Here is a 21,974-nt window from a genome sequence, read left to right as displayed (position 1 = left end):
CGAGCCATGATATACATGATAAGCTAAAGCATGTATTATGGGAATAAAATCAGATTGAGTTCCTGAAGACAAACAAATCGGCCTTCTGTGGTCTATTATGGTGTCCTCAGAACTCCTCAATGGCATTATTTCCCCAGAAAACACAAATGAGAGTTTAAGCCTTAATTAATGAATCAACGCAAGTAACAGTCACCTACCCTTTTATTTAAAATCGATTTTATTAGTAGACTTCACCAAAAGTAAACACGGCTGTCCTAAGTATCGGGGAGTTTTACAATTGTGGGAGATTGCCTTTTACCTACTCCTAAAATGTCCATAAACAGAATATTTGTAGAATTCTGGTTGTTGTCCACGAGTGAATTTCATGCAAATAAATAATCGGAAGAAAACATAAGGTTGTTTAAAGTTTTTATTTTAAGGTGGGAAACCAACAAATCAATATTATATTAATTTATTGCACTTTTGAGTTTCTCTGCCACACACCAAGAAGCTGAGAAGAGTCTCTAAAGGGAGATTAAATAAACTGGTAAAATAACTTTTTGATAGAAAAAGAACGTTCATTTACACTGATTCAAGTAATAAGTCCTCAATAAAACATCTGAAAGCGGCAATTTCTATACAGTCTGAATCTCTTTAGCAAATATAATATATTCTCTATTATAGAACAACCGTGATATACAGAACAGTTTTATGTATCGGGTCTAGGCAACCCCTAGCACTCCCAAATACTGTGCATTATAATTACCACCCTTTAGGTGGCAAGCTGGGCATTATGGGAAGTGTAGTTTGTTGTACCCACAGTGCCAGGGGTTGCCTATCCCTTCTCTATATTAACCCACAATGGACCAGAAGGGCCTCTATGGGTTAAAGGTTCACACACTGTAGTGAAATATATACAGCCATACCCAATGACAGGTATAGAAAGCAGCTATATACGGAGGCTGAGGAGGAGTGTATGGGCTTTAAATATACACATTAGCCAGTCTACAGGAGCATCATAGCGAATGGCAGAGGAGTTCCAATAACATTCTGATTGAACGGGCAAGTTTATTGCCCACAATGCCCTGCTCTTGCACTCCAAAACCCTGTATACCTTTAAAAATCAGTAGTGATATTCCAACAATCATCTTGCTCTTGCATCCAGCACTCTGCTTTTTCCTTTGCAGGTTATAAAAAATACTTTTTAAATGTTTTTTTTTTTTCTTTCTTAAATAAAGGGTTAGTAGAAGATTAGTCTTGCAAATCGTAACCCGTGAGCAGCTAGAGAAACCTCCGGTATAGTAATATCCATAACGTTGAGGCTGGGGATAGGATTTCCCTGCTATAAAACACCGGTCAGGCACATGAGGACTAATGCGTGCAGAATGAGTAGATAGCACAGAAACAGGGTGCGAGATTTGGACCGGGAGGTCAGCAGCTTCGAACAGTACAGGCTTCGACCTCGCAACCATCTCCGTAATGAAACAGCTCCTCCTCTCATCTTAAAAACAAAACACAATTTTATACATATTACACACATTTAATAACAAACTCCAAACACTAGAAGCTAATGTAAATGTTCTTACCAAAAGAGAATATGGGGGGAGCATTCTAGTCATCCTAAATTAGTCTTAAGACCGATTTCTATTTCTGGTGTTTTAGAGTTTATCCACATCCCCAGGGAAACACTATTACTGTGTTTTGAAATGGCACCCTGAATTATATATACAATGAACTGATCACTGCTGACCAGACCTGGTAGGGAGTGCAGTCCTTGCACTGTTCGATGGTTCCTTGATTTCCTATGAAAAATGTGACAAAGGGACTGCTCCTATCACTCTTACATTGATTGACTGGCTGAGAATAGTGGGGAGGGTTAGCTCAGCACGCTTAGTCAATGCTGTCCAGGTTTGACAAAATTAAGAGTGATAATGCAGATGTTTTAAAGGAACGCTTCAAACTCCCAAAGCATTTTAAGGGGAATCATCATTTCGCACCCCATGGAGCCACTTGGTAAGCATGTGAGACTGACGAAGGGGAAATGTCCAAAGCCACCACAACTACATCATGGCACATTCAGCTCCAGGAGTGGGACAGGGACAGACACCAGGACCGTTTCAACCAGGAAATGCAGTGAACACACCCACAAGACGCCTGGAGGCTGACTGGTGATCACTCCTGGGTCTCTCAAGCTCAGGGTGATGCTTCAATATTATGGTGGCTGAACTGGAAGTGGGTTTTTTTTTTTTTTTTTTTTTGGGACCCAGCTCATGTCAAACCACTTGAAAACGGTGACACAAAAATAAATTAATATGTAGCAGTTATGGTGCCGGGATCACAATATACTTGCATTTATAGAATATCTAACGCTACATTTTGATACTAACCTTGCGTAGCACTATATTCTGAGTCGGATCAATGATTAAGGCTTCTCGCTCGTCATCAGAATCCATCTGGATTGAGAAATCAAAATCTCTGGAAGAAGTCTTCCCATCTAGCCTGCAACAGAGACATTGAATAGAAACTTTGAGAACGTTGCTGTTTTTGCCAGATGTTCTAGTGGAACAGATAGGACATTTCATCTCAAAAGAATGTGAATTTACACACTTCAAAGAGATCTACAGGTCTAGTTTCTATATGAAGTTGTGTAAGGATAATACATTAAAAAATCATCTGCTTCATTATAACACAGAAATTCATAAATGCAACAGTTAACACTGAATGGGGATGCCGTTACTGCTAATTATATGCAGTGTTCACTTGCTACTAAAATAAACAAACTATCTCTGAAATATTCGAAGCATTGGTTTTTACGCACTGGGTGGTAGACACAGGAACAACAGTGCTGCAGATTAGGCTATAATTAAATAAACTATTACAATTCTTAGGATAAACATAAGGCTATATTAAATATGCAAAAAAGCCAAGGATTTGTATATATGCAAATGAGCAAGCAGTAGGCCCTTTTCATTCCTCTATTTTCTTCCTATATTCAGGATTCGATTACTACTGCACCACCTTTCGCACTGTTGCTCGGCCAGGGTCAAGGCCTCTTCTGCCGCTTCCCTCTGGGTCTTCTCCTCCAATAATCTCTCAGACAGGTGAGACAGCTCTCGCTGGGTAGATTCATAAAGGAGCTCCGTGTTGGCGAGCCTGTGTCACAAAACAATCAAAGCAACATGTGTACTCTGTACGACGTCAAAGGAACTCTATAGCGTTACAAATACAAATGTGCATTCCTAATACTAGCATTCCCTTGTCATTGTTTTTTATATGACCATCTATCCCTGGTAGCGCCGATCTCCTAGAGGAAGCTCCGTACATATAAAAGCATTGGGAGGAGAGTGCACACACACACAAACGGGAAAATGCTGATCTGAGACCGTCTGAATGAAATTGTGGCATTTTATCACACTATCTTGTGGAAGCTACTCTAGTGGCTGTCAGACATTGAGATAAAGGAACTCTAAGGACACCTACACCACTTTAACCATTTCTTTTTGAATTGTATTTTGTATTCATTAGTAATCTCAGATTTGAGTTATAATTTAATGGAAATACCAGTACGGTGTTAAAGGATCTGGATTCACTGTTTGGCACATGCTATAAACTGACTAATGTAACTCTCTAAATTGTCAGGAATCCAAAAGGAATGTGGAAAAGGGGAAAAAGCTCCAAATCAGCTATGCTTTCAGTTTGGCTTATTTTGGGTCTAAAATGGAAACCTTTCTATTATACAACATAATAAAAACTGTCATATGGATAATTAATTTAAAAAAAAATATTTAAATAAAAAAAACTCCACAAAACAAACACCCTCTACTTTCTTTAATGTAACTTTGCTTTTCTAAACCTTGTCATTTTTTAAAATACACCAGTTTTTCGATTTATCAACTCTTCCCACCACTTTTTGTTTTCCCCAAGATTTATTTTCTTCCTGTCTTTGGGAGTTTTCAGAAATTGAATTTTCTGAGAAAACTGCAGGAATTTACTATTACAGAAACATTTTTTAAAAAAAAATAAATAAATGCGTTCAAAATACCAAAAGAATGTAACCGTCATTTTTCAGAACACTTTGAAACATATCCCCCAAAATGCAAAGAAGTGGCAGAGGAATTGAAACTTTTAAAAGAATATATATCAGTGGCAGAAAAACAGAATAGGTTTGAAACCTGGCTTGAATTCTGCAATCTTATAAATCCTTTGCTTAGCAAGAATCCACATTCAGGGCTGTGCCCTGACCACATCTGGCATTTAAAATGAAAACACAAATGGGAAGAGATAAATGAGATGTAAGCAAATAAATATAGTTTACAAAAACAAAGGATAGAAACAACAACAAAATACAATATATGAAAATCTTTTATAACAGGCACCCAACATGATAAACTGGCCAAGCGATGGCATTAATAATCTAGAAATAGTCCCTCCTGCCCTACGCACTGCAGTTTAAATAAAATTATGATCACTGAAAGACATAGCAGGAGGTTTTAGTTTTCCTATTTAAAGGAAGTATTTTCTCATTAATAAAAGATTGCGTCTGATTTCATAATATAGAGGGACAATCCCCCTGTAGGGGCCAGCATGACAATTAACAAACCTTCTCTGCAGGTCAGCCAGTTCGGGATTATCAATTTGCGCAGGAAGATTTGCTCCCTCCTGGGGGGCATCGGAGGGAACCGCTGCTCGCGAGTCATTCTGTAAGACACAGGTTATCGTTTAGAAATACATGAGACAACAGGGAGAATGTGCTTGGAAAATCAATAGCTTTTCGTTACAAATTTGTCAATGTGGAATCAAAAGCTTCAGTTAGAATAATGAGCTATACTTCATTCATTACCACGAAATATGGATCTACATGGTACACAGTGAAAGAGGAGTTTCCTAACTAGTCTTTGGTGCTGGTCATAGTTATAGAGATGAAACCAGCTGGCAAGTCAACCTGCAGTCTGGCATGCAGTCCCAGTGACAATTTGCAGCCTAATTGCTTCCCTGTCCATTATCAGCAGTCACCTGACAAGAGACCAGCTGATGGGAACATACATCTTTACCTATGATGTGCAATACATGGTTATGACAATGCCCAAGAAGTTCTATGCAAGAACCTGTGAGCTTGAGGAGTCTTTCACAGACTCAATTTTGAAGATGGACGTGGTCTCGGGCAAAGCAAGAGGTTTTGAGGTGTCATAGATGATGGTACAAAATGGTACCTTACTACACTGCCCAGAGCACCTCACCATAGGAGCAGACATGTCTCATCGACACAGAAAAAGAAATACAAAACACAAAAACCTCACAAGTACATCAATTAATCTTTGCGAACAAAGTGCAGAGTTTAATAAAAGCATCTCTGCTATTACAAATCATACCATAGACAAATTACTGACAGCGATCAACTTCCACGATAGACAAATTATACCATCTGTACATCACCATTACTTGTTTGAGTGTTATTTATCCCCCTCTGCCCTTGTATAGCAGATTATTTACACTTGATTTTTATTTTTTTTAATGCCAACGTATTAGAGCCTTTCCTCAGAACAGCTATATAATTAATTCTAAGACCGCACCTGGTTAGTAACCCGCACACTCTGAAGGTCTCCCTGAAGCTTGTAGTGCTGGTTCTGCAGGTCACTATATCTCATCTGGGTATCTCTCAGACCTTGTGACACCGTCTTTAGCTGAGCTGACAGCACAGCGTTCATCTGTACTGCTTCCACTGCCTGGGAGAAAAAAATTAAATGTAATAAATGTACAGACTTCGCATCCCAAAAAAATGTTTTACAGGTCAAGTGGAAAAGTTACAAAACCTTCTCAAAAGACAGGGTTTTGTAACGTGACTGCAAGAATTATTGCTTTGTCACAGGCTAATGTATTAATGTGAACTTGCAGTCTTTATATTACATACTGAAATTACACTGCTGTAATGCTGGATCACAAGTAAAGTAAGTAAATTACTATGGGCCTGCTAATCCCTGAACAATGTGCAATGGAAAAAACATTATGTGCATAATAGACTTCACTGGTGGAGAGAACGTAGCAGCACAGTAAATGCCCAAGCTGAAAGGGCGTAGAGTGAGAGAGCACAAAGTGATACAGATTTTGCATAATTTGCCTTCTTTTAGTTTGTATAAAAGTACGTGGCCAGACGGCTCGTGAGCTTCCGAACAAATATAAATGTAAGCTTTTAGTTTCACAGGGAAAGCTCTCGTTTGATTTGGTACCAGTTTGTCTAGTTAAAATTAAAGTACTCCAAGTACAGCACTGGAAAAAAAATGTTTGGGCTTTTTAAACAAATCTACTAATGAAATATTTGTAATAAAATGCCATTTTTCTTGGGAGCATGGACACATTTTTTAATACATTTTGTGTAAAGTAAATATTCATTGTGTTGAAATTAAACAGCAGCTATATACATATCTTTTTCCCCCTCTATTTGCTTTAACAATGAAGAATTGAATCTGTTCTACATGTAAATCACTTACTTTAGCGTTTAACTCCTGTATGAGTCGATCCTTCTGTTGTATACTTTGCTGGTGCTGCTGATAGTCATTCTTTTGTGGTCCCTGATCATCTGATAGAGTACTCACTTTTTCTGTTGCAGTTGCACTTCCCAATACGGTAATTCTCTCCAAATTCTGCTAAAAAGATACATACATGTTATGGTATTTTTTTTATTGGTAACTAATAGAAATTCTACCTTTTTTGATAGGGGATTAATCGCTAATCACTGGCGGGATGAGTGAACGCGGAGCTGTGTTATTGAATATCTGTGTCTGCAGACTTTAGTGGGAGAGAAGAGAGGGTGAGGGGGGAGCCAAGCATAATTATAGACTATATTAATTCATAAGCAGTTTGAAAGATGCAAAAGAGTGGAGCGCATTCTACTTTTAGGATAATTAAAGAATTAACAGGAAATATTCCGTTTCCTAGCCCTCTTATTAAAGTAAGAAGAAAATAAAACCAAAGCAAATGAACTTCCTGCCGAGTGAGTCTTGGATAGCAATACCGATTAACTAATGCTGTCTGTACGGAATGGTGCTATGGGCAGCAAACGGTTTGAAGTGTAAAATAGCATACAGAGGTGTGCCATCACAGGTATGGGTTGGAGATGCTCAAACAAACCATGGGCACAGAGTAAGACGTATGATAAAATAGACTTTCCCGCAGCACAGCTCCACAACAGTTCTAATTGTTCATATTTTTTTATGGACCAAAACCCTACCGGAAAGCTTATACTGCATTACCACATAATGATGTAAAGTACGTGGAAGATGCTTGGCCTGGCCACTTTAAATTATTTGTCATGCTGAAGTTAAGGATAAAACCTACATGTTTGTTTGGAGAATATAAGACACTCTCCCGTGCCCTCTTACCTTTGCCCCATGAGAACTATCTAAAGGCAATGTTTCATTTAAGGTTTTGCGCAGTACTGCAATTTGACGGTCTCTGTCTGCAAGGCTCACAGTGAATTGCTGGCGTAGTACTTGGGCTTCTTTTGCAAGAAGATTCTTCTCAGACCTTGCAAAAAACAAAACAAAAACAAGTTAAATATTTTCAGCATATAATAAAAATAAATTAATCCAAACCACATGATAGGTATTGATATTTCTAACGTTTAGCCCTAAATAGTACTAACCCTGTATGCCACTCAATAGGCGGAGGGTAACTACAGGCCCAATCAACATGATCTGCAGCAGCAGCAATAATTATAAAATATAGTATTAAAAACCTCAGATTCGCTCCGCCCCCCCGGAGCTTTCTCAAACGCTCCGGAGGTGGAGAGAAGTGCGTGTGAGGTGAGACAAGACTGTGAGCGTGGAAGAGCCGCTGAGCGACTAGTTACAGAGAGCTTTACTAGGATTATAATATTTGTTTTAAATGGTTTTAACTCCACTTGAGAAATAATAAATGCTCACAAATACCAACAGTCTCTGTCTGCAGTCCGGGTTATGTCTGGTGGATCCACAGAACTCAAGGAGCTTGATCCCTCCCGGGCTCTTAAAGTGAGAGTGGCACACAATCCACTCAAATGCAGAGTTTGATACCATAAGATATTATCTGATTATATGTTTTTAAAGTGCGTAGATGCTCTGTACTAGATTTGTTTTTATAATTGTTGAACCTTTAAAACACTTTATATAAATATCAAATTTGTATATGTTTGTTTTGCGCACCAACATTTTGGGTTGGCTTATGCACGGGGGATCTTTACTTAGATTATTTTTTGGCTGCTGCAATTTTGTCACAATAAGCACACATCGATTGCTATTTACTATTGACTTGCACTTTAAATAGATAGGTTACACTGTTATTCTTGCAATTTGATCATTTGCACAAAATATTTTGCACATTTTGAAGGGATATACACCTAATTTCTATAATGTTAAATATTTGTGAGCACCTGTTTTATCCACTAATTTTTGGTTGTTAAACACGAAAAGCTGACATCAAAAAAGGATCTGAATGCTCTTTGTAAGCAAAACATAAGTTTGTAAAATCATTTATAAAAAATATTTTTAAAGTGATGATTTTCGGCATACCATAGTCATGTTCTAGTCTATTTAATTTGTTTGATGGTAGAGATTCTGATTAAATGAGCACAGGAATCGTTTTACAAGATGATATGGGGGTTATTTGGTAACCTCAGTGAATTAAATTTGGATGGCAACATTCTCCAGTTCAGTTATAATCACAACATTGGTTATATTTACCTACATTTTTCCATTTGTGTTTAATTTGAGGTTTAGCTAATAAATGAAAGGGCTGAACAACACTTTAACAAAGTCTGCATCCTTGGTTATACCATGAGAACAACCTATTTGGCACAAATGTTTGTAAGCAATAAAAATAAGTCAACGTTAAACAGAAACACCCATCAGTGACCAAGCACTGCTCCTGGAAATGGGCATTAAAGGAACACAATAGGGCTAGGAATACCATAGTGTTAAAAATACTATTTAGGTGATCCTGGTACTTGCTTACAAAACTCTACATAAGCTGCTCCAACCCAACTATACTCACTAAAACACAAATATGTCCCCCGTCTAGACCCCATGTTCATACTCCTACCTCTGATGTACACCTTAAAAACTTCTCTAGGGCTGCATCATGCCTACGGAACACCCTTCCCCTCTTTGTTAGACTTTCACCCAGTCTCCACTCCTTCAATAAATCTTTGAAAACTTACTTCTTCAGGAGATCATATCAATTAAACTGTGAACACAGCCTTCCCTCCTCACATCCTCATATCCTGCAACATTCATCAAAACAAAAAACACTAGGCACTCCGTGAACACTATCCTACAACCTACTTTTCTACCCCTACCCTTTGTATCACTATACCCCACTCCCTCTAGCATGTAAGCTCGTTGAGCAGGGCCCTCAATCCCTCTGTTCCTGTGTGTCCAACTCGCGGCTGAATTTGTGGGCGCTTTATAAATAATATGTAAGAGGTAGATTCTCTGTGTTAGATATTGGAGTTCCTTGAAATGCTAAAGAAGAGGTTGTGTACAACAACAGTAAAACCAAGTAAATTCTCAGATTTTGTTTTACATACAATTTTGTTAAACTACCTCCTAATTCGACATCATGCTTGCTGCACAAATGCAAACAAACTCATTGACAGATTTATCGAGAGCTGTTACACAAACATGGTGAGGATTAAGCCTGTATTTGTTTTTGTTTTTTTACCTTAACTCTGCAAGTTCATACTGGTAGGAAGTAATCTCTCGCTCTGCTTTTTCCTGTAAAATATTTGCTTCTTGCAGTAATCTCTCCAACTCTTCCATCTTTGGTCTTGACTTTGATAATTCACTTGTCAAGTTGCTGAGAGAGTCTGTTACCTGAAAGCAAAATGTAAGAAAAAGTAAATATATATTAATTCACACTACAACACAATTTTCCAATCACAGTTCTTCAGAGAGCAACGGACAGCACAGAGACGTGCATATGCACAAAATACTTTGAGTTCTAATAATACAAACAGGTACAACGGACATACATCTTACAGCATTCACCATAAAAACTGGACAGTCAGGTAGCATTTAACGTCTACGTGTACACCAATGAAACACGCAGCCCAAAGAAGAACAGGCTAAACAAATGAGGAAAAAAAATGACACAGAACATACATGCATGCAAAACCAAGGGAAAAGTTTCACATGCAAGGATATAAGCAACTTAACAAGGAAGTAGCTTTTATATTAAGCGGCATTCTGACACACGTCTGAATGCATATGTAAAAGTTGTGAAACAGTACATTTCAGAAAAGTTGGTATTAAGAGATTCAGGGAGAGAAGACATTGAAAAACAAGCTTCTTTTGACGGATTGCTCAGTGACTTGAGCTAAATCCAATACAGATAGGATTTAAATCTTGGATCAGTGACCAGAAAATGCTTACATTAGAACAAACAAATGGAAGCCCTATTTTATAAAATACAGATTTTCTTAAGATATAAAAGTAAAGAAATAGGCAGGCCTCATAACTTTTACATACGCATTCTAACATCTCTAGATATACTCTTTACCACAATCTGAGCAGCATGGCCGAGGGTGTTAGGGGAGAATCAACATCTAACAGTGATCCTTACCTGTGTCACTGTATCAGTTTGGGAACGGGACAGATCCATAGTCAAGTATTCTGTCTCCTGTACATTTGAAGGCACTTTAGTGGAAGCTGTACCTTGTTTAACATCCCGGACTATGGCTCCTACCTGGAGCTGATGGAGTAATCTCTCTCTGTCGTGCTGGAGGCTTGCCATGGCTTTTGAAAAGGCATCAATCTGCTGAGTATAACTTGTACACTCAGAGGAAAGTCTGTTGACCTCCAAAACCATGCTTGCTACTCTATTACAGACAGACTCCATTTCATCTGTCAGCTGGTCGCAAGTCACTTTGCTTTCATTGGCAAGAAGAGTCTCGTCGAGGAGGGAGTTCTTTTTCAGTATACTGTAAAGATGGGATTTAAAGTCGCCCAGCTGTCTTTCAAGGTCATCTCCTCGTATCTTTTCTGCTTTCAGCTCGCCGGCGTATCTCCACTGCAGTACTTTAAAGTCTTCAATCAAAGAGTCTCTGTTATTCTGTAGCGCAGCCATTGCCTTTCCAAATGATTCATTCTGAGATTTAAGTTCTTTGTTTTCTTTGTAAATGTCCTCAGAAGATTTATCAGACATTTCTCCTGTCTCTGAATGGCCAGCGTTCGTTTCATTAGTGTCCTTGTAATATACATTTTGCTTTACCCCAGCCTGACTATTGGATCCGTTCTGTAGCTGTAAAATATTGTTCCCAGATTGTTCTTCGTCCAGAATAGAGCTGAGGTTTTCTTTGGATTCTACAAATATTTTATCTTTGTTTATTGCAGCAATGAGTGTTTCCTGATCTCTTACTTTAGATTTTAACTTCTGGTTTTCCGCGCCCAATGTGTCAGCCGCCTGCTTAAGCAATGAATTGTTACTTTGCATCTCTCTGCTTTGCTTCCGGAGGTTGCAGATTTCTTGTTCCAAGTTTTTGATGTGGTCGAGTTTTTGTCTCAATATTTCTCTTAGTTGATGGTCTTTCATGGACAATACTTGGTTCAGATCCTCCCTGTACCTGACCAGCTGTGCTCCCAACATGGCATTTTCTGCGTTAAGGTCATCTAATTGATTAAGCGCCATCCTGAGCTCTTGTTTCAGGGAATTGTTTTCGCTAGCTGTGGAAATAATCATGCCATCTTTCTGGTTAAGTAGAATCTCATGGTGATGATGCATATCCTTTAATTCCGAGCACAGCAGGTCTCGATCGGTTTGAAGTGAAGACATAGATTTTCTAAAGGCCTCAATTTCATTAGAAATCAAAGTCTTGTCCTGTATAGCCTTTTCATATTCTCCTTGGAGCCTTTTCAATTCTCTATCTACCATCTTGTATTCTTTATTTGCCTTTTCCTTCTCTATCTGGAAGGAGCTCAGCCGTAGCTCGTAATCTTCTACCTGCTTCCTGTGCTGACTTTGTACTTGTGATAAGTAATTGGACAGTTCACCGTCTTTGGAGGAAAGCAACACTGAAATTTCTGCATCTTTGTTGTCTATAATCTCTTTCATGTGCCTAGAAATGGCCAGCTGCTTTTCTAAACTAGCCTTCAGTCTTTCCTGCTCAGAAATAACTTTTTCCATATCTTCCTCTCTCTGCATCAATTTTGTCTGGATTGTTTTCAACTCATTCTCTACATCGTCGACGTTCCCAACTAACAGACTGGCCATCTGGTTCTGCTGAAGCACCACCCCACCTTCCTGAAGCACATTCTTAAAAAGACCATTACTTTTGCTGACATTATTTAAGTCGTTTGAATTAATGTTTTTAATGGATAATCTATTCTCGCCAAAATCCCTATGTAGGTTAGATCTTTCTTTCATATCAAGTGATTCCCTTTGATTACCGTTGGCTGTAACAGATAATTCAGCCACTTCTCTACCCATTTCACTCTTTCCAAGTGCAGGGCTAAAACGGCTAAGCTGTTCAGTAAGTGATTCAATCTGATCCATTGCACTTTGCAACAAATGCTCCTTCACCGAGAGTTCCTCTCTGAAAGACAGCGCATCTTTACTTGCAGTGGTTAGTTTTGTCTCTGTATTGGCAAGTTCTTTCTTTAGATCTTCAAGGCAATTATTGGATTCCTTCAAGGATTCCTCCAGATCGAATATCAGTTCTTGAAAAATTATAGAGTCCTTCTGCAGCTGATTAATTTCGTGTTGTTTCTCTCTTAACAGTTCTTGCAACTCTTTGGATTTGCTTTTTGTCCCCCTATTGTCATCCTGAGCAAATTTTACTCTTTCTTCAAGTTCTCTAAGAAGCTGCAATTGATGTTCTTCTTTAACTCTCATTATGTTGTTTTTCTCTGCTCTTAGAAACTCAACCTGTTGACTGAGAACATTTGTTTGCGCTTGTAGCGACTTGAATTTCTCTGACAAGTGACTGTTATTATTTCGTGATTTAAGCAATTCGGTCTCCAAAATTTCCCGCTCGTTTTTGACCTTGTCAAACTGTTCCTGGATATTTTCAATCTCTTCTTGCAGAAGGGCCTTATCATCTTCCAAGATTTTTACTTTTTCATTGAGGTTCAACTTTTCTAGATGAAGACTATCGATGTCCCTCTCTAATTTTAGAAGAATGCTCTTTTCCTCAGTCATGGAGATTTCTGTCTTGCTCAGTTTCTCCAGCAATTCAGATTTCTCTTTAGAAATATTGGCCAAACTTTGCTCTTTCTCCAGAATTTCTCTGCTTAACTCTGAAATCTTGCTATTCAATGTGTCTTTTTCAGAAAACAGTTCAGACATTTTAATCTCCATATCAGCTTTGTACGTGTCTAGCTCCATATGCAAATTATCCAGTTCGGTTTCCTTAACAAAGAGGTTCTGGGTTTCTCTTTCTTTATTTTCTAAACACAATTTTACACTTTCAAAGTTGTCTTGAAGTTCTTTATTTTTCTCCATTAGCTGTTGATTGTGAAGAGAGAGTTCTTCCAGTTTATGCTCTATTCCAGATCTTAATAGATCCACCTCCCCATCTACCTCCATTTGCAAATGCTGCAGCTCAGTTTCCCTAGCTTTCAGTTTTGCTCTTAAATTGTCAGTCTCTTCATTGGTCTCATGAATTTGTTTTTCTAACTCGTGATTTTCTGCCTGCACCGAATGAAATCTGTGAAGAACTTCGAGTTTTTCTTTCTTTATCATTTCTATCACTTGCCTCATTTTACCAATTTCATCACTAATGTTCTCATATGCTTGTAGAAGAGATTCATATTCTTTATTTAATTCTCCATGCTTCGCCTTCCATCCGGACAACTCGACGGTCTGAGAATCCTTCAGAGAGTTGAGTTGGAATGAAAAGGCTTCTTTCTCCTGGACAATAGTTTCCATGGTAGACTTGAGGCTTTCGCAAGCTGCTGAGAGATTCTCGTTGACCAATAAAAGTCCATCATTCTCAGAGACCAGTTCTTGATATTTCTGAGAGAGTGCAGAGAATTCAGAGGTATTGTTTTCACATATGCCAGCAACTGACCGTTTAAGTTCATCCACTTCTAAATTTAAGGAATTTATTTTCTCTTTCAGGGATTTGTTTTCTTTGAGTAAATCTTTACGCGATATTAATGCTGCCTGCAACTTTCTTTGGACCTGATCCTTGGCACTACATTCTTCAGCAAATTTCTTGTCTTGTTTTTCAATCAAACTAGCCTTTTCTTTGGTAATCTGCAGAATTTTGCTTTCAAGTTCTTCAACCAAAACTTGTTTTCTGGAACAAGCGTCACACACAGTTTTATTATGATCATCTCCACTCTGGATATTTTCTGCTCTAATTTCAGGCAACCCTTGACCAATATCGACACTTTTCTGATTTAACCGTTGAACATTTGCCTGCTGTGTTAACCTATCTTCTTCTTTGGTGGAACGTGTTGTGTTTGTTTTGAGACATAGTAGCTCAGCATGAGCTTTTTCAAGATTTTTAGCATTTTCTTCTAGTTCTTTTCTGGCTTGACTGAGTGATATCTGGAGCTGGTTGCCTTCCTCTTGAGAGTCTTTGAGCTTGCTACACAACAAGTTAATTTCTTCCTCAGAGGGTATTCTCTGTGTCTCAAACAAATCCTTCAAAGTTGCAAGTTCTTCACCTTTTTCCAGTAATGCAATATTAGACAATTCAATGTCTAGCTTCAGTTTCTCAATTTCACATTTATTCACCCTGCAGAGTTCTAAATACTCATCATTTTCGAAGATTAACTTTTCAACAGTTCGTTCTAGTGTTTCAACTTCTGTTCTAGATGCCTCAACTTTATTCTGCAACTGAGTTATCTCGGTTGTTAAAGTTTCCTTTTCCACTTTGTATTGATCCAGTTGGCTCAAGACACGTTTCATGCCACAGATCTCTTCATGTTTTCCTACTAGCTCAGAAGACAGTTTTTGCATTTCATCCTTTAACAAGCGGCTTTCATTTAACAATTGTACATACTGAGAGTTTAAATGGAGAAGCTCGTCATCCTTATTGTGTACACTTGTCTTCAGTTCAAAGATAATGTTTTCATACTGCTCCATTTTCTGCATCTCCTGGGAGAGGTCTTCAAGTTTCTGTCTCTGGTCTTCTAATTTAAGCTCTTTGTCGCTCATCTGCATTCTGTTTTCAAGAAGATGCTCTTCGAGATCCTGTGTTTGCAGTTGTAGTGAGTGAATTTGTAGTGTAATCTGTTCATTCTCTTTGCATTTAGCTTTGTGAATATTTTGTAAATCTGCATACTCCATTTTCAGGAGTTCGAATTCCTGAACACGGCTACGAAGATCTTCCAGATCAATTGGATGTTCATCTTTATTTGTAGCATCAACACTCTCTGTGCTTTGGAATAAAGATTTGGAAACAATACCCACGCCATTTTTCAGATTCAAGTTTACATGATCTACTTGAGCAGAATTATTAATCAGACTGGGGACAGATGTAACTTTCTCTTCTGGATGGATGTCTACTCTGTTGGGTGTGATGTCGAGATGAGAATTGAGATTTTCAAGCACATCCAGACTTTCCTTTTCTAAACATTTTAGATTTTGGTCCAAGGAATTTTGGATTTTAGTGATGTAAAGTTCTTTCTCAAGAATTATTTTTGAATATTCTGCACACATATTTTCTTTCTGAGAGATTGTGTCTTGCAAATCAAGTACCTTCTTGAGAAGCTCTTCCAGTTGAGCTTCCTTTTCAGTAATAACTCTGCCCAACTCACACACCTTTACATCGCTTTCTTGAAGCTCTTGCTTATTAAGTTGGACAAATGACTTGAGCTCTGAGTTTTGACTCTGCATGGTTTCTAATTTACAATTCAACTCCTCAACCATTTTCTCCAATTCTACCTTTTTATGTTGTTCTCTGGAAAGGTCATCTTCTTTATCCTTTTCCAGTTTCTCAATTTTGTGCATTAAATCTTTTCTGACAGCTAGCGCTGCCTGCAGCTTCCTTTTCAGATTTTCCTTTTCTTTACTAAACTTCTCCAACTGGTTTGCTTTCTCACTTGCTAAGGTGCTTAACAGATTCTCCTTGTCGGCCAGTGTTTTTTGAGAAAGGTCTAGTTCAATTTTAGAAGCTTCCAGATTCTCCAACAGCTCCTCTATTCTTAATACAAAGGAACTATTAGAAGACTGCAGATTCTGACATTCCAAGTGCAATCTGTTTTTCTCCTCAGAAAACCTAACCATTTCATTAGACATAGATTCCATCACCTGCATAAGAGATGCATCCTTTTCCTTCATCTGCTCACTGAGGGCAGTGATTAGCTCTTTCTGATGATTTAGCTGTACATTTAGAGTTTGTACCTGCAAATCTGTTTTCTTGGCATCCTCAGTTAGTTCAAGAACCTTACGACTCTCTTCGTCTAGCACCAGGTGCTTTTTCTGGATCTCGTTCTTTGACAAAGCTACTTCCTTCTGGAGCTCAGTGATAAGCATGCTCAAATTTTCTAACCTTTCATCTTTTTCTTGCAAGGCACAACGCTGAAGATCGTTTGCAACTTTGAGAGGTGTTAATTCTTCCATTAAAGTGTCTCTTGTTGATATTTCTGCTTTCAGCTTTTGAAGATCAACTTGCAAAAGGTCTCTTTCTTTCCCGAGTGCTAGCAACGAATGAGACTTTTCACCAATCTCCCGATCTTTCTCTTCAAGTTTTAACTGTAACTCTGCCATGCTGGCTTTGTAGTTTGAAACTACACAAAGCATTGACGAAAGCTTCTCTAGTTTGCTTTCGTATTCAGACTGATCGTCAAGGGAAGAATATTCTGTGAAACTCTCACTACACAACACACTTAACTGCTCTTCTACAAAACGTAGGTCTTTAATCAAAACCTGTAGCGCATTCTCCTTACTTTGTATTTTGTTTGCTAGACTGATATTTTGCTCGTTAACACTTTCTGATTTGTGCTGCAGTTCAGCAATATTGCGATCTAGAATTTCTATTTTCCCTTTCAAAGCACAGATCTCTTCAACATGTCCACTAACCTGCTTACGAAGATCATGATTTTCGTTCTTCATTTGAAGGGCTTCAGAGTGCATTTGTGCTTCAGACTCTCGAGCATGGTGGGCAAATTGTTCTTTAAGATCTTCAACAAGTTCTGTCTTTTCCGTTAACTGTTTTTGGAGACTAGACAAGGATGATGCCTTTTCCTCCTGTAAAGCTTTGAAATCTTTTTCAAATTCGCACTTCAAGGACTCACATTGCAACTGAAGCTGTTCATTTTGTAGTGCTGCATTACTCTTAACTTGTAAACATGAGGAATTCAAATTCTCTACCTCAGTCTTCAGGTTTTCAATTTGATGGCTTTGAGAGCTGCAGGTTTCCTGAAGATTTAGGATTACCAATTCTTTCTGCTCCTTCTCCTGAGTTAATTCACGAAGATGAGTTAGAGACCTCTGGTATTCCGTGTTCAGCGATTCTAGTTCAGTCTTTAGAAGTTTTACTGAATGTTGACTTTGAGTCATTGAATCTGCGTTCTCATTCAGAGCATCAGATAGATTTTTGAAGTTAGTGGCACTTCTGTCAAGTTCCTCTCTCAGACGATTACTTTCATTAGTAAGTGCTTGTACATTATGGTCGGTTGCTTGAAGACGAGCATCTTTTTCATCTGAAACCTTATGCATTTCAGCAATTTCTTCCTCCTTGTTGACAAGTGACAGTTCAAGTGCACGTTTTTGTTCGTACATCGTTGCGTACTTTTCTTGCAGATTTTGTATTGTGTTGTCCTGGTCTGTACACAACTGCTCAAGATCTTTTAATTTATTAGAGAGTTCCGTCACTCTAGCCTGGAGACTGGAAACCAATGTGCTTTTCTCTTCTAATTGGGACTTTATCAAAACTTCTTTATTTAATAGGGAGGTTTCGCTTTCTTTAATCAATGTTTTTAATTCATTTATCTCATGAGTTTGACTGCTATTTAATTCTTCTATGGAGGCTGCCTGTTGTATTAAGGTTTCACATTGCTCTTCTTTATTTTGAAACTTTAGTTTCAGGTCAGACAACTGAGTTCGAAGCAACTCTGCTTCCTCGCTTTTGTCTTTGTATAGTTTCACTTCTTGAACAAGCTTCTTCAACTGTGCCTCTTGCTCTTCGGTTGTCTGCTGCTGCAATGTACGCTCAGAGATAGCGCTTTGTAACTCATTCTGGAGCTTGGAAATCTGCTGTAGGTAATTGCCTTCCCCTTCTAACTGCTTCTCTGTTTGTTTAATCAGCTCTTCCTTCTGAAAAAGAAGGGTGTCTTTCTCTTCCACACTATGCAAAAGTGCAATTTTCTCTTCTAATTGGGATTTTATCAAAGCTTCCTTATTTAAAAGCGAGGTTTCCGTTTCCCTAATCAATGTTTTTAATTCATTTATCTCACGAGTTTGACGGCTATTTATTTCTTCTATGAAGGCTGCCTGTTGTATTAAGGTTTCACATTGCTCCTCTTTATTCTGAAATTTTTGTTTCAGGTCTTCGTACGCCAACAATGAATTTTTCAACGTCCTATCCTTTTCCAACAGATCCGCCTTATACTGGTTGTTTTCCGATATCAAGTTTTCAACCTGACCTTTTTGCTCTTTTATAGAATTCTTAACTCCAGCAAGCCGAGCCTTTAATTTCATATAACTACCATCTTTCTCTTTAAGGGAGTCCTCTTTCTTTGTTAAAGTGACGTTTAATTCTTCTATATTATCCCTGAGATTTTGGATCTGAGAATGAAGGTTAGAAATGACCTCCATATGGTCAGAGAACTGAGTTCGAAGCAACTCTGCTTCCTCGCTTTTGTCTTTGTATAGTTTCACTTCTTGAACAAGCTTCTTCAACTGTGCCTCTTGCTCTTCGGTTGTCTGCTGCTGCAATGTACGCTCAGAGATCGCGCCTTGTAACTCATTCTGGAGCTTGGAAATCTGCTGTAGGTAATAGCCTTCCCCTTCTAACCGTTTCTCTGTTTGTTTAATCAGCTCTTCCTTCTGAAAAAGAAGGGTGTCTTTCTCTTCCACACTATGCAAAAGTGCAATTTTCTCTTCTAATTGGGATTTTATCAAAGCTTCCTTATTTAAAAGCGAGGTTTCCGTTTCCCTAATCAATGTTTTTAATTCATTTATCTCACGAGTTTGACGGCTATTTATTTCTTCTATGGAGGCTGCTTGTTGTATTAAGGTTTCACATTGCTTCTCTTTATTCTGAAATTTTTGTTTCAGGTCTTCGTACGCCAACAATGAATTTTTCAACGTCCCATCCTTTTCCAACAGATCCGCCTTATACTGGTTGTTTTCCGATATCAAGTTTTCAACCTGACTTTTTTGCTGTCCTAGAGAATTCTTAACTCCGGCAAGCCGAGCCTTTAATTTCATATAACTACCATCTTTCTCTTTAAGGGAGTCCTCTTTCTTTGTTAAAGTGACGTTTAATTCTTCAATATTATCCCTGAGATTTTGGATCTGAGAATGAAGGTTAGAAATGACCTCCATATGGTCAGACAACTGAGTTCGAAGCAACTCTGCTTCCTCACTTTTGTCTTTGTATAGTTTCACTTCTTGAACAAGCTTCTTCAACTGTGCCTCTTGCTCTTCGGTTGTCTGCTGCTGCAATGTACGCTCAGAGATAGCGCTTTGTAACTCATTCTGGAGCTTGGAAATCTGCTGTAGGTAATGGCCTTCACCTTCTAACTGCTTCTCTGTTTGTTTAATCAACTCTTCCTTCTGAAAAAGAAGGGCGTCTTTTTCTTCCACACTATGGAAAAGTGCTTGCTTCTCCATACGTATGGTATCGATTTGATCGTTCAAAGAGAGAATTGTGTGACCCTGCTGAGATAAATGCAAACTCAAAAGAGTGATTTCTTCAGTCTTCTTAGCCAAAGCTGTACTGGTCACCTCAAGATTGGAACCGAGCTTTTCATTTTCTAGCTGTAAGGTGTCTAACTGTTGCTTTAATGAATACGCCTTGGATTGGGTCTTATCTACTTGTGATTGGAGGCTCTCACAACGGGTTTTCGTATTAGACAAGGAGATCAATGCCTCATCTTTTTCTATTCTTAATTTCTCGATTTCTTTACTACGGTTTTCTGCAATTGTGCTTAATGTAGCATTTTCTTCGGTTTTATGACAAAGCTCCTGTTGCAGCATTTGAATTGTAACATTCAACTGTTCCAAGTTCTTTGAAACATTTACATATTTCTCTCTCAGTTCTTGTTCTTCACTTTGTAACTTCTCAAAGTTGTTTTTTGCCGCCTCGGTTTCTACACGCTGCATGTTAATGAAAACATCCTTTTCGTGTAAAGCGAGCTTTCTGCTTTCTATATCTCGATTCAGTTCTTCAACTTGCTTTAAAAGCTGCATATTTTTCTCTTGGTTCTGGGTGAGAGCCTCACAAACAAAGTTACATTCAGACATCTTTGCTTGAAGTGCATCATCTTTCTCCTCTACAAACCTCTGTGCTTCCTTTAGCTCCTTCTCTAAAGAACGTACCTGGGTTTCCATCCTCTGAGACAATTCCTGCTCTTTTATTAACTGTTCCTTTACACTAAGGCACTCCTTTGCTTTCTCCTCTAATTGTGCAGCAACAACACTGTCATTCAGCACACATTGGGCAGAAATACTATCCACTTTAGCCAGCAATTCATCTTTATCAGCGAGGAGCTTAGACACGGTTGTCTGCTCGTCAGTCAGTAACTTCTCTGTGTGAGTCACTTTATTTTGAAGATCTAGTAGTGTCTGGTTCAAAGAGAACACCTCTGACTCTTTCTGATGCAGTGTCTCCGCTACATGTTCTTGCTGGCTACACAAACCTTTGTTGTGGTTCTCCAGTTCTTCAACTTTTCTTTTTAATTCCTCAACCGAATTTAACTGGGCACTTAAGGTTTGATCTCTTGCTGCGAGAGTCCGTTCTAGACCTGTATATTTTGCATAGAGCTCATTTTTCTCTGCCTCAAACGTATGAATCATTTCATTTTTCTCGCAAAGTTGGCTCTGAAATTCTTGGTTCTTCTCCTGCAGGGTTTTCAGCTTCTCCTCACTGTCCCGTAAAACATTTTCCGAGGTTTGTTGTAAAGATGATAAATGTTCCTCTTTGGTTTGCAGTTCTCGGTTTAACTTCTCACAATGCTCCTTTTGTTCCGCTACTTCTTTTGACAGTTTTTCGATTTCTTCATCTTTTTTCGATATTCCAGAAATTAGTTTGTTGTATTGTTCTTTGGCCAACTTCAATTCATTTTCAAAACACTTTTCTTTATTGCTTTTTTCTTCCAACAAACCTGCTATTGTCTCTCGTTCAGAGCTGTCTTTCTCTAATTGCGACTTCAAGTTTTCAATTTCCTTTCTATATTTCATTTCCGTCTCGTCGAGTTTTGCAACAGATGCATTAAGCTGTTCCTTTAATGATGTAATTTGGGATGAACACTCTGTAACATGATTATTGTGTGTAACGGACTGCGCCTGAAGCTCTAAACGAAGGTTTTTAATTGTTATATTGTTCTCACTGATTTGTCTAATTAACTCATCTGCCTCCTTAGTCTTACATTCATTTAGAGATTTCACGTTCGTCAATTCCATGTTTATTTCATTCAGTTGCTCACTGAGGGAGGACATTTTGGCACTTGTTTCTTGCATATCTGAGCTTTGCGTTTCTCGTAAAATGTGACTTTCCCTCTCCGCCTTGACAAGAGTGTCAGCCATTTCTCTCAATTGCTCCTCTTTGAAATGAATCTGGTCTTTTAAAACAGAAATTTGCTCTGTGTATTCAGTCAGACTGGCAGTGAGGGATGCCATTTCCTTGTCCTTCTCTTGTAAAACGTCCTTCAGGATGTCCATGTCTCTCTCACATCGCTGTAGATCATGAATTAGCTGTGATCGTTCCTCCAAGTGACTTGTGTTAAGTCGATCAAGCTCCTCATTTGTCTGGTCAAGGTCCAGCTGCATCTTCTGCAAACATGATTCTTGTCTTGACACCTGAAAGTTTCAAAGAACATTAGGAAGGGCATTAAAACAGATGATTATTA

General features: G+C 38.4%; 1 protein-coding gene across 8 annotated transcripts in view; it reads right to left on the bottom strand.

The window, feature by feature from the left end:
• Positions 1-391: 391 nt before the first annotated feature.
• LOC134579425 (golgin subfamily B member 1-like) overlaps positions 392-21,974 on the bottom strand; it is a 146,027-nt gene continuing 124,444 nt past the window's right edge. For 6 of the 8 annotated variants that reach the window (XM_063438718.1, XM_063438711.1, XM_063438715.1 and 3 more), the window contains 9 exons: positions 10,573-21,924; positions 9,673-9,824; positions 7,356-7,500; positions 6,465-6,620; positions 5,550-5,702; positions 4,580-4,677; positions 2,998-3,132; positions 2,367-2,478; positions 392-1,480 (listed from right to left, as the gene is read on the bottom strand). In XM_063438718.1, coding sequence (XP_063294788.1) covers positions 1,322-1,480; positions 2,367-2,478; positions 2,998-3,132; positions 4,580-4,677; positions 5,550-5,702; positions 6,465-6,620; positions 7,356-7,500; positions 9,673-9,824; positions 10,573-21,924 — 12,462 coding nt within the window. In that variant the 3' untranslated portion in view covers positions 392-1,321. The remainder of the gene's footprint in view (positions 1,481-2,366; positions 2,479-2,997; positions 3,133-4,579; positions 4,678-5,549; positions 5,703-6,464; positions 6,621-7,355; positions 7,501-9,672; positions 9,825-10,572; positions 21,925-21,974) is intronic. The other 2 variants (XM_063438716.1, XM_063438714.1) reach the window with 2 other exon arrangements.

Source organism: Pelobates fuscus, chromosome 12 (genome assembly GCF_036172605.1).
Source record: "Pelobates fuscus isolate aPelFus1 chromosome 12, aPelFus1.pri, whole genome shotgun sequence".
Lineage (NCBI taxonomy): Eukaryota > Metazoa > Chordata > Amphibia > Anura > Pelobatidae > Pelobates > Pelobates fuscus.
The sequence above is the reverse complement of the archived record's forward strand: the minus strand, read 5'-3'. Positions and strand labels throughout refer to the sequence as shown.